At 38.4% G+C, this 13507-nt stretch overlaps 1 protein-coding gene across 7 annotated transcripts in view; it reads left to right on the top strand.

Moving 5' to 3' along the window:
* The window catches only part of LOC132608866 (kinesin-like protein KIN-6), a 37030-nt gene that overhangs the window by 5683 nt on the left and 17840 nt on the right, over positions 1–13507 (top strand). For 4 of the 7 annotated variants that reach the window (XR_009570566.1, XM_060322641.1, XM_060322638.1 and 1 more), the window contains exons 11-18: positions 1313–1355; positions 1476–1681; positions 1822–2028; positions 2259–2468; positions 3144–3315; positions 3459–3649; positions 7641–7715; positions 8129–8288. Coding sequence is in view for 6 of the 7 variants with exons in the window: in XM_060322641.1 (XP_060178624.1) it covers positions 1313–1355; positions 1476–1681; positions 1822–2028; positions 2259–2468; positions 3144–3315; positions 3459–3649; positions 7641–7715; positions 8129–8288 (1264 nt within the window). In the remaining variant the exon portion in view is untranslated. The remainder of the gene's footprint in view (positions 1–1312; positions 1356–1475; positions 1682–1821; positions 2029–2258; positions 2469–3143; positions 3316–3458; positions 3650–7640; positions 7716–8128; positions 8289–13507) is intronic. The other 3 variants (XM_060322643.1, XM_060322642.1, XM_060322639.1) reach the window with 2 other exon arrangements.

Here is a 13507-nt window from a genome sequence, read left to right on the forward strand (position 1 = left end):
CTTTAAGCTTTTGTAAAAAGGACATGGCCCGTAGCCTGTAAAAATTGATCTTGGTTCTCCTTTGGACCTTAAAAAGGTTAAACCAGTACAGCAATAGCTATTTTGTGCTGGTCAATGCTAACATAAATAACTTATAAAGAATTTGGAAAACGTTACTCCTTTTTCACAAAAAAGGAAAATTACTCCTCTTTCTTGCTGGTGTTGCTCGCTATTAACTTGATGAGTTTAGTGCGTTCAAAATCTAATATTTATTGAAATTTTGTTATTTTTTTATAGATATACATATCTATGTAAAAAATACCAGGTTCGGTTGAGCCCGTGGTACTAAGGCTACATCCGCTGCTTGTTATAATGATCTGTTAATTACTTCTTTAAATATCGACACCGCTTACAGAGGATTCTGCGTATGCCATTGCCTCCACAGTTTTGGTCTAGTGGGAGGAGTGCAACACGTGATGTGTAGGTTAGGCCGTCGCAGGTTCAAACCCTTCTAGAGACAAAAGTTCAGTACTTAAGTGGAGAAGGGTTAGTTGGATTGGTCTATTATACACCGAGTTTTGAACTTTGTGCTACTGGCCTCCAGAATTTCTTGGTTCAAAAAAAAAAAAGAAACAACATTTTGTTCCAGCGCTCTTTCATTAGGATGACGTGCATATGTTTCCTTCGTCAATGCTCTTTAAAACTTGTCTATTTATTTGTTCATTCACCTATTATAGTTAAACAGAAAATGTTTTTAAAACTAGAAAAAATGCAATCACAACATGGGAGGTGTAGTGAACTAAAAATCAATATTATCTATGAATGTGCTGAAAACTGAAGAATTTTAACAGAAGACTAAAATTACATGGAGATCTGTAAATCATATTGATCTTGTTGTACAAATGAGAAGAAAATAATTATTTTGTATCTACATGGATACTGCCAACTAAAACGAGGAGACAAAATCAATATTGTTAAATGTTAATTACTTAATTACACACTAGGAAACAAAAATAAATAAGATATTATCTTTATAGAAGAAGACAAACTTGTCCACATCATCAACTACACGGTGACTCAAATAATGTTTTATATATCAATTTATGATGTATTGGGCTATGTTTGTGTTCTGTATACTTAGTAATTATAGTTGGGAATCCTACAGAAGATGTTCCAAAAAATATCATGAACTGTTCATAATAATTCAAGCTACTGCTTTGGGGTAACTAACTCTTCTGCTCATTTTAGGTGTAGGTTTTCCTGTCCCAATAACTTTGGCCTTAAAAAGATTCATAGCTATTATTTATTGATGTCAACTGTTATTTTCATGCAGATCAATCAAGGAAGCGGTGAATGTCCTCAACTTCTGAATGAAGGTTTCAAAAGTTCTATTCTTCCGTCTCTTTCTTTCTTCTTCCATTTTTTTTTTGTAGAATGGACCGGAAAATATCTCCAGCAAAGGATTGTGTTTAAAATTGATTGCTTCTGGTGGATAGAAGCTGCTGCGGAAGGAATGAAGGATGTCAGCTTGACTGATGTTCGTGTTCAATCTGAGGAGATCATCACTAGAGAAGCAAATGAGAAGAAAAATCTCAGAATTGATCACTTTGAATTGGAAAGGAAAGAGAGAAATAATCAGATTCTGCAAAATTTTGGTAAAGCTTTGTGGAAAGTCTTGAAAGAATGCAAGAGAAAACTTGAGGTATAGTGTGCTGACAATGTACTCTTTGTATAACTTGCTACTGTTGGATTTTAATATACTTAAGGTTCCATTATTGTGCTTTACCAATTAGGAACTACGTTTGATTATAGTTATACTAAGTAGTTGTGTTCATATAACAGGTGGCGGAAAATGAAGTTTGCACCCTCAGAGATTGCTTAACTAGTGAGGAAACTAGATCTGCTGAACTAGAGAATCTACTGAGGGATTGGCAAAGTAACTGCTGCTGTAGGAAAGGAATTTCAAGTGATGTCTCCATAGAAGTGGATGAATTCAGAGGAAAAGGTTCGTTAGATTGTGAGGAGCATCAGTCCACTGATTGCAATGAGGTACATGCATAAGAATCATTTTTTTATATTTGTCTAATACTTTCCTTTTTCTTGTCCACCATATATCTTTTAGTTTGGTTCTTCTCTTCCATTTCATGATGAGATGATATTTTGAAGTAGATAGGGAGTGTTTTCTTAACTATATACTCTTTGTTCAACGATTTTCTAACTAATATCTTTATGTGTTCATTCTTGCGCTTTACCTAACTATAGTAATTTTCACGTAACAGGTTGCTGAAAATGAAACTTGCACTCGTAGAGATTGCATAACCAACGAGAAAACAAGATGCTCTGAAATAGAGAATGAACTGAGGGATTGGCAAAGTAACTGCTGCTGTAGGAAAGGGATTTCAACTGAGGTTTCCTCCAGAGAAGTGGATGATTTCAGAAGAAAAAGTTCTGTAGATTTCGAGGATCATCAATCCACTGATTGCAATGAGGTAAATAAGTAAAATTCATCTTGGAGAATAAGTTTTGGATTCTTTAATATTTATCTTTCTTGTTTTCCACCATACATCTAGTCCTGGTTCTTCTCTTCCATCTCATGATGAGATTAAAAGTAGATTGAGAATGGCCTTCTGGGTCGAGCTCGTCGCACCGGGCTTGCCTAGTGCGGGTTATCTCTCCTGTGTGGTTTGCGAGCTATTGCACAGGAGCTGAGTTTACCTTGTGCGCACACGAAGGGTAGCAGCTGCGGGTTCCCATGTCATCCAAAAAAAAAAAAAAGAGTAGATTGAGAATGGTCTTCTTTCATCCATTGTCCCCCTTTTTTTTGGGTGGGGGGTGGGGGGTTGTGGAGGATGCAATGGTGGTTGTCAGCTTGTAGGTAAGTACTGCAGTTGAAGATGGGATCCGTTAGCTGTTTGAAATTTGGAAACTTCTTTCTAGACCATGATTTCTTCTTCTGCACAATCATGGTCTTTTCCTTCTGAGAACAGTTTTGACTGCCTAAAGATTTTTGTTCTTCTAAACAATTGGTTAATTAATTGTTATTCTGGAATGAAATTGAAAACTTCAAGAAATATTTCGATCGGGTGTTCAATGAAAATTCTGGGTATGTAAACCTGGAATGATATTCTTTACATGTTGTTAACTTCGAGGATAATCTGTTATAGACTGCTCAGAAGCTCAAAAGCTCTATTGAAGATTCTACTGATGCTGAAGATCTGAAGAATACAAATGAAATGAAAGCAGAGAGTACACATTCGAATGATAAAGCAACTGCTGTACTAAGTGGGTCAGGCTCTTGCACTGACCAGGACTACGAGCGAGAAGAGGAAAGTTCTGGTAATAGTAAAATTCTTAATCCTGGGCATTCTCAATAGTACTTTTAAAAAGTCTTTTAAGTCTTAACATTCTTCTGTTTGTCACGTCCTCTTTGATGTTTGACTCACGTGCACTAATTTCCAAAGTCCTTTTTATGTTTGGAGACTTTGTATTCAGCATTTCCAAAGCAACTTTCATAAACAGAGACGATAACGACCTGTTGGAAGAGGAGCACACACGTTTTGATGCAGTACTTCCAGAATGTACAGTCAGCTCATCTGGGTCATCTCTCGTTTTCGAAAATAACAGCTCTTTTCCAGTGGGGGAGGACCAAACACAAAACAAAGAGGACAAGGTCAGTTCAGTTATATTATTAGTTACACTTTTATCCTAAATTTTTTCTCCACAAGTAATTCACATATTGTATCCTTTATGCTAATTATCACTCCTGCTTATTTAATCTAAAATGCATTAATTCTAACAGTGCAATTCTCAAGATCTTTTTATGCTTTTCAAGTAACAGTACTTCAAAAGTAATGCTCTTGGTTTAATTTCTTTACTGTGTAACAGCGACTAATTTGCTTCACCTTTTTTTTTCCTTATAAAAAATGTCCTTTTTTATAACCATAGGCTAAGCATGTACCTGTTGGTTGCAATATTCATCAGGATAATAGGTGTCAAATGGGCGGGTTGGGCTAAATTTGGGTGGGTTAAAATGGGCTATGTTAATAAATGTGACCTGCCCAAAAGTTGCTTGGATTGAAATTGGTTGGACTGAAATGGCCTAAGAAACGGGTCATATATTAAACCGCCTAATTCTTACTGAGTTTCAATTTTTTTTTTTGACACTTTTATAATTTAAGTACCTAATAAAACTTTTTTCTTTATTATAGCTATATAAATGTCACGACCCGACTAGGGAGCCGCGACGAGCACCCGGTGCTAGCCCACTCGGGCACCCCTTAGCTTACACTTAGACTTGCATCTAGGTGAGCCACATCATTAATCATACATTTCTAAGCATCGACCATGCTAGTCCCATTGGACGACAACATCTTCAATCATCATAGGCATATATGCCACAACAATGTGCATGGGCCGACGAGGCCAACAAAATGATATACAAAATATAGGCCGGCAAGGCCAGACATATCTAACCATATACACGTGACTACGAGCCTCTAAGAAGAGTAAAACATATCACATGAGCGGCACAGGACCCCGCTATGCCCATACTTATATACACAAAAGAATAAGTACCCAAAAGCTATGGCTCCGAAGGAAATGGAGCTCCGCTATGTAATCTCTGAATAAGCAGCTATGGATCAGGTCTGTCTCCCTGTGCACCTGCGGGCATGACGCAGCGTCCACAAACAAAAGGACGTCAGTACGAAGAATGTACTGAGTATGTAAAGCATGATCAACATCAATATAGAAGCATCATAGACAATATATGAAGTGGCATAGGAGGGAAGACAATAATATCATCATCATGGCACTTACCTGCCTTTCATAGGAACTTTCCATTTCTCATGCGTATTTCATAATAGTGCTCGTATTCGTATACATGCCCCTATTCGCATTCATATACATAGTCTTTTCACATTCATATTCATATTATACACATAGCCATACACTTATATACATACATAGCGTACCCGACCATAAGGTTCGGTGTTTCATACATACTTGGCCAACCAAGGCTCAATGTTATTTCTACCTGGCCCTACCAAGGCTTCAGGGTTATCCGTACCATCTGCAGATGTGTGCGCGCGTTACGTAATCATATACATACATATATATAGACATCCATATACATATATTCTACCCGGCATTATAAGCTCGGGGTTCATTATAGCCCTGTATAGGCACACATACGTATAATAGCCCATAGGCACCTTTAGCATCATTATTATTATCGTCATCATTACTATCCTCTTCATTTTCGTTACATCTAGATCATGGGCCTACTCGTCATACGAGGAGCGTAGTGCAATCGTAGTATGTATCAAGGATCGTGAGCTTACAAGCTCGGAAAATTTATCAATTGAAGGCAACATACGCGTATAGAGGATTTAGAGAATTGGCCAAAGAACCATGCCTTAGGAAAGAAGGGTTAGCCTTACATACCTTTTCGTCGGACTATTCTACACTTGCACACTTCCTTCCAATGCTAGCGTCTATACCTTTATTAATATCATAACAATGGCCATTAGTCATTCACTTTATCCACATTATTTAGATTCCTTAATTTGCCTCTAATTCACCCATATTCATGGTCATAACATCCAACTTCGTCCATTCGTCTAAAGTGTCTAGTTCATGATCTTAGTACCATTTATAATGCATTCATATCACAACACAACAACATTCATGATTCAATTCAAACTATTCCTCAAAATGTCACTATTCATCATTCATGACCTACTTGACCATATTTTCTACAATCCATGTATTTCAACTCTTCAATACCTTAAACATCATGTAAAAATCATGAATCTTACCTTAGAAGTTGTAGGAACAAGCTTTGGTTAATAATACTCCACTTTGAGCAGAACCCTAGTTTTTCTCTATTTGGATTTCTTGACCTAGATGATCTTTGATGATGTTCTTACTCTCGATTCACCTTGTTTTATGTTGTTGATCCATAAATATCCTTGAAAACTTGTATAATAAATGTAGAGAGAGGTTTTAGAGAGAAGTGGTGTAATGTTGTAATGAATTAAAACAAGTCTTGGTCCTCATATTTAATGAATTGAAAATCTGTGCTGAGGTGAACAGTGGTCGTCCATGGAGGTTTACGGTCCGTATTCCAGTTTACGGACCGTCCCTCGTGGTCGTCTTTAACCCTAAGCAGAACCAGAAACTTTGGCTGCATGCATGGTGATTTACGACCATGGTTTACGGGCCGTAAATCACTTTACGGGTTCACCAGGTCGTTTTTAACCATTTACTCGACTGGCAGAAAGTTGAAGTTTTTGCATGACACTTTACGACTGCCAGTTTACGGACCGTATTCCATTATACGGTCCGTATTTTGCACTTTACGATCACTGGGCAGTTTTGCCAACTTTCAACTTTTCACATTTCTCGACTTTTCATTCTAATCATTCTCGTCCATATACGCACATTGCTCATGAAACATTATACACTCGCACTCCTCGCACACATCACTAGTTCGTTTACTTGCGTACCAACGGAAAATTTTCCGAGGTGTAACAATAAAACATATCAAACAAAACAGAAGTTTTCTTTTTGAAATATTTTGACATGGTTTCTCATGAGTCAATTTGGGATACATTCTCATGAGTCAATTTGGGATACATATTAAGTTGCTTGGACTCTTAAAACGGAATGGGGTGCAAATCGGATCCTCCAACATTAGTGTATTTATGGAGGATCTCACGTGGGTGCGGCAACATTTTTGAAGAGTCCGATCAACATAGGTTACATATCAGCCTAGATTTTAAATGGGCTGAATTGGCGGGTCAAAATACGCTGAGCTAATAAATGGGCGGGTCAAGTATTGATCCTCCCAAACTTGAATGGGTTGGTCGGGTCATATTTTCATGGCCTAATTTTGCCTGATGGTGAAGTTTTCTTTCCTTAATTTGAAATTTTAAAAGTCTTTTCACTATGAACTCGAAATATGGAAAGAAAGTTTACTATTCTTTAGTTGTTAGAACTCTCATGAGCCTCTAATCTTTGAAGTCATTATTGGTTCTAGCGTCCTTTTTCCACTTACAATTCATTTACTTGTTGGCAATTACAAATACCTTTAGGGTCCTGTCACTTGTAGTCGGTTGAAATCCGTTTTCTTTCATCCATGTGATAATTAAATTAGAAACTAGGTGGCTTGCCTTTTTTTTGGGGCGGGGGGTACTAGTATGGAAGATTGAGTTGTTTGCCATTTGAATTACTTCTTTTGGGTTGTTTGCCATTTGAATTACTTCTTTTGGGTTGTTTGCCATACAAATTACTTCTTTCTACTGCGCTAATAAAGTTGCATAATTAGTCTTCAAATATTTGTGGAAAAGGTTAGGTCGAAAAGCTACCTGACACTGAAAGCATGTTTCCCATATACTGTCAAAATGCGTTACTCTCTTTTATATATAAATAAATTTTTTCCTTTTACAACTTTTAGATCTCTTTCCACTTGAAAACTGGTATTTTCTTCTTTTTTGTTGTTGAGAACCATATTTTGATGTAGGTCCTCTTCTTTTGGTATATGGCTTGTATATGGAGTTTCTCCCGTTGTTAATAAAATTATTTACCTTATCAAAAAAAATTCTCTTTCTTTTTGTCAGAAGGAGGCTGCTTATTTTGTGGTTATAATAACGTTTCAGGTGAAGTTGGAAGTTTATTCGTGTCACTTGGAAGGGTATGTGCATACAAGAAATGAGGAGCAGCTTGACTCCACTGTAAGGCTTATGTTTTCCTTTCTTCTGGTCTTTCCCTTTTGTGAACACTTTTGACTGCCAAGAGATTTTTGTTCCACTAAATAATTAGGTTATTTGTTGAAAACTTCTAAAAACATTTCCACCGGGTGATTAATGAAAATTCTGGGTGTTTAAAACTTGAATGGGAGCCTTGGAGCAATGGCAAAGTTTTCTCCGTGTGACCTATAGGTCACGGGTTCGAGCCATGGAAGTAGCCACTAATGCTTGCATTAGGTTTGGCTGTCTACCTCACATCCCTTGGTGTGCGGCTTTTCCTCGGACCCTGCTAATGCGGTATGCTTTGTGCACTGGGCTGTCCTTCTGGGTATTTAAACTCCGGAATGACATTCTTTACATGTTTTATTTGAGTATAATTTGTTATAGACCCTCAACAGCACGAAAGTTTTATTGGAGATGCTACTAGTCTTGAAGATCTGAAGAATACAAATCAAATGAAAGCAGAGAGTACACATTGGAATGGCAAAGAAACTGCTGTATTAAGTGGGTTATGCTCTTTCACTGATCAGGAGTATGGGCGAAAAGAGGAAAGTTCTGGTAATAGTAAAATTCTGAATCTCTTATTCATATTCAGTAGAAGTTGTATAAAAATCTTTCTGATGCTACTTCTCCTCCCTATGATCTGTACCATATCTCTTAACTAATTGGAAGGAAAAGGAGGGCTTCGATCCATTGTGATTCGCTTTCTTGGTATGGAGATAACAACCTAGATTGGAAACTCTAAGAATTCACAATCAAAAGATAACAATGCGGAAATTAAGATAGGGGAAAATTGAGGATGGGGAAAGAGATAAAGCTAGACCCAAATTAGAAGAGAATTATTAGGCAAACTTGGGAGTAAGTCCCAAATCCTCCTAACCTATTCTATCTATTTGAACCTAAACTATTTGAAATCAAGGCAAGAGAAATTCAATTGAAAATCCACAAGTGAATAACTCTTCAAGGCAATGTTGATTAACAACTTTAGAATCACACTCTACAATCTACTCTCAATCTAGGGCTAGTAAGCCAAACAAATTATATTGAACAATGTCAATTCTCAATTCATCATAAACTAGGCATGCTAACCCTCAAAACACTATATATAGTGTTGGGGAATTATTACAAACTAGGCCCAAAAGTGATCTTGCAAAGATAGCCTTCATGGAAGAAATCTGCCCCCTTTACGGACGGTAAATAATTATACGGTCCATAAATAATTATACGGTCCGTACTTTTTGTCGTAAAACTATTTCCATAGCAGTTTTACGGTGACATTTACGGCCCGTAAATATTTTACGGTCCGCATAATGTTCCGTAAATCGGTAACAGAAACTGAAATTCCTCAGCTTGAAATACAACCATCTTTGACGGTCCGTCAGAGGATTTATAGTCCATCATTCTGTTTGACAGGCCGTACTTCTGTACTGTTCCTTCCTTCCTTCTTCTTCACTCATCCAAGCAATCATGCAAAGTGTGAGAAATTATGGGGGAACAATTATATTATTGAATTGGGTATCTACATTATTACATTGAGCCCTATTTATAGATACTACATCCTAATCCTTTTTCTTGTAGGATATTATATACAAATCCTTTTCCTATTCTAACACTCCCTTTCAAGCTGGTGCATACAAGTCATATGTACCGAGCTTGTTACAGATGTATCTAATATGATGACGACTGAGTGACTTAGTGAAAATATCCACAAGCTGATCACTCGACTTCACAAATTTAGTAACAATATCTCCGGAGAGTATCTTTTCCCTGACAAAGTGACAATCAATCTCAATTTGCTTAGTCCTCTCATGAAATACCGGATTTGATGCGATATAAAGGGCCGCTTTGTTATTCTCACACAAGTTCCATTTAATTGATTTCTCCAAATTTTAGTTCTCTGAGCAGCTGCTTAATCCAAACTAGCTCACAAGTTGCTACAACCATTGCTCGATATTCTGATTCAACACTAGATCAAGCAACGACACTTTGTTTCTTACTCTTCCAGGACACCAAATTACCTCCTATTAACACACAATATCCGGATGTAGAACGTCTATCAGAAGGTGATCCTGCATAATCAGCATCTGTATATCCAACGATCTGCTCGTGGCCTCGATCTTCGAAAAACAGTCCTTTAATTAGAGCTGACTTAATATATCGCAGAATGCGGACAACTGCATCCCAATGACTATCACAGGGAGAATCCATAAACTGACTTACAACACTCATAGGAAACGAAATATCAGGTCTAGTCACTGAGGGATTATTCAACTTACCAACCAGCCGCCTATATCTGCCAGGATCACTGAGTGGCTCCCCCTAACTTGGCAGGAGTTTAACATTCGGATCTATAGGAGTGTCAATGCGTCTGCACCCATCATTCCTGTTTCTTCAAGAATGTCTAAGACACACTTGCATTGCGAAATAACAATACCTGACATGGATTGGGCAGCCTCAATATCTAGAAAATACTTCAGTCTGCCAAGATCTTTAGTCTGGAAATGCTGAAAGAGATGTTGCTTTAAATTAGGGATACCATCTTGATCATTGCCAGTTATAATGATATCGTCAACATAAACCACCAAATAAATACTCAAATCTGGAGTAGAATGTCGATAAAACATATAATGATCTGATTCACTGCGAGTCATGCCAAACTCCTGAATTATTGTTCTGAATTTACCAAACCAGGCTTGAGGAGACTGTTTCAAACCATAAAGTGACCAGATGCAATTGACACACCAGATTAGATTCCCCCTGAGCAACAAAACTAGGTGTTGCTCCATGTAAACTTCCTCTTCAAGATCACCATGGAGAAAAGCATTCTTAATGTCCAACTGATAAAGAGGCCAATGGCGGACAACCATTGATAGAAAAAGACGGACAAATGCTATTTTAGCCACGGGGGAGAAATATCTGTGTATAACTCTTCGCATCAAGGCGAGCCTTAAGCCGATCAACTTGGCCGTCCGGACCAACTTTGACTACATAAACCCAACGACAACCAACAGTAGATTTACCTGAAGGAAGAGGAACAAGCTCCCAGATACCAACCGTGTGTAAAGCAGACATCTCGTCAATCATAGCCTATCGCCATCCGGGATGAGAAAGGGCTTTACCTGTAGACTTAGGAATGGGGATAGAGGATAATGATGAGACAAAGGCATAATGGGATGATGATAGGCGATGATAACTTAAAAAGGTATAATGTGGGTTAGTATTACGAGCGGATAGCTTTACGAAGTGCAATCGGCTGATCAGGAGGAGACAAGTCCGCAGTAGGTGTAGGGTCCGACGCATGACATGAATCATCTGGACCTAATGTTGGGTCTGACGTTGGACGCGGTCGACGATGATAAGTCAAATTGGTGGCACTGTGTCTGGAGATGTAGAAGTAACTGTAGATTCCTCAAAGGTCAGTGTAGGTAAAACCTGAGGTAGAGGTAAGACCTCAGAGATATCAAGATGATCAGAAGGAGACCTAAAGTAAGGTTGAGACTAAAAAATTGTGACATCGGCAGACATAACATATCGACGAAGATTATGTGGCCGGAAAATGCATATCTGCCGAAAAGAAAAAAACTGACAAAGCCGGATTAGGGTTCCAGCGGTCGAAAGTTTTAGGGGTTTGGTTGTCGGTGTTCTCTGCCTGTGGTGCTTCTGGATTTCGCACAAAACCCACTGGAGAGAAAGTGATGCAAAATTATCGCCAGAATTGAGGTACAACACTGTGATGATATTCTTTTTCTCCGAATGTTTCTCACCAATGCTTTGATACCATGTGAGAAATTATGTGAGAAAAATTATATTATTCAATTGTGTATCTACATTATTACATTGAGCCCTATTTATAGATAATCTTTTTCCATGTAGGATGCTATATACAAATCCTATTCCTATTCCTATTTCTATTCTAACACAAAGGTTGTATATCTTGGCTTGTTGCACTTCAAGGGTCTCCAAAGCTTCTCTTTTCACAAACAGGCCTTGCAATACTTGGAGTTCCTTAGCTTGGCTCGGAGTGAAGGGTCGTTATTGAGTTGTGCCACTTGATATCATATCGTCCTCGCCTTCTTGGAAAAGATTCGTCCTCGAATCTAAAGAATTACCTACAAGGCTACAACACAAGAAGATAGGTCACTTACATTGAAAACATTGTGAACATTATACTCACTCGGTAAGTCGATCTTGTAGGCATTGTCGTTCATTTTCTCAAGGACTTTGAAGGGTCCATCTCCTCTTGGACACAACTTCCCTCTTCTCATTTGAGGAAATCTTTCTTTTCGGAAGTGGACGGACACCCAATCATCTGGTTGGAAATCCACTTTCCTCCGTGGTTTTGTCTTTTAGCCACCTTGGTGTTGATTTTCTCCGAGTTTTCCTTCACCTTAGCATGAATCTTCGTCATCTCGGCCGCCTTTTACTTTCCATCTATGCTAACAACAACATCACTAGACAAGGGGGTTAAGGTTAAGGGAACCAAGGGGTTAAAACCATAACAAACTTCAAATGGGGTCATGCCAATAGAAGAATGGAAAGACCGATTATAAACAAATTCAATCAAGAGTAAATGGTCCTCCCAAGAAGTAGGCCTTCTTCTAATCACACACCAAAGCATGCTCCCAAGAGTCCTTCCTATTCACTACCTCGGTTTGCCCATTCGTTTGAGGGTGACAAGAAGTAGAGAATAAAAGCTTGGTACTAAGTGTACCCCATAGACTCTTCCAAAAATGACTAAGAAATTTGGAGTCCCTATCACTAACAATAGTGCGAGGCATTCCATGCAATTTAAGCACATGCATGACAAACAACGAAGCTACATACGATGCATCATCACATTTATGGCATGGTATAAAATGAGACATTTTTGAAAGTCGATCTACCACAACAAAAATGCTATCGTGCCCTCTTTTGGTTTTTGGAAGACCCAAAACAAAGTCCATAGAAATGTCTATCCAAGGACCATTAGGGGTGGCAATGGGTGTATACAAACCTTGAGGACGAGTCTTCGATTTTGATTGCTTGCATTCCAAGCATTGTTCGCAAAGCTTCTCCACATCATGTTTCATCTTGGGCCAATAGAATTGCTTCATGAGAATGTCAAGTGTCTTGGATTCACCAAAGATGTCAAGCGTCTTGGATTCACCAAAGTGTTCCATCATTCCACCACTATGGGCTTCTTTGACAAATAGCTCCCTTCATGAGCTCATAGGAACACATGCTCGACCATCCTTGAACAAGAAGCCATCAACTAATTGGAACAGGTCAACCTACTCGCTTCCCTTGAGTCAACTCCTCACAAATGTCTTTGAAATCGGGATCTTGAGCATAAAACCCTTTGAGACTCTCAAATCCCATCATCGTAGAGATGATGGTGTTGAGCAAACCAAACCTCCTAGAAAGAGCATCCGCGACCACATTCTCCTTGCCTCACTTGTAATTGATCACATAAGGGAATGTTTTTATGAACTCCACCCACTTTGCATGCCTCTTGTTTAGTTTTGATTGACGCTTCAAGTGCTTCAAGGATTCATGATCCGATCTAATCACGAACTCTTTGTGCCATAGGTAGTGTTGCCAATACTCTCACAAGTGCATACAACTCCTTGTCGTAGGTCTCTATAGTTCAACGATGCCCCTTTTAGCTTTTCACTAAAGAACGCCAGTGGTTTACCCTCTTGCATCAATACTCCACCTTAGACCAACTCCCGAAGCGTCACATTCAATTTCAAAGGTCTTCTCAAAGTTAGGCAACTGTAGCAAAGGAGAATAACTCA

Source organism: Lycium barbarum, chromosome 9 (assembly GCF_019175385.1).
Source record: "Lycium barbarum isolate Lr01 chromosome 9, ASM1917538v2, whole genome shotgun sequence".
Lineage (NCBI taxonomy): Eukaryota > Viridiplantae > Streptophyta > Magnoliopsida > Solanales > Solanaceae > Lycium > Lycium barbarum.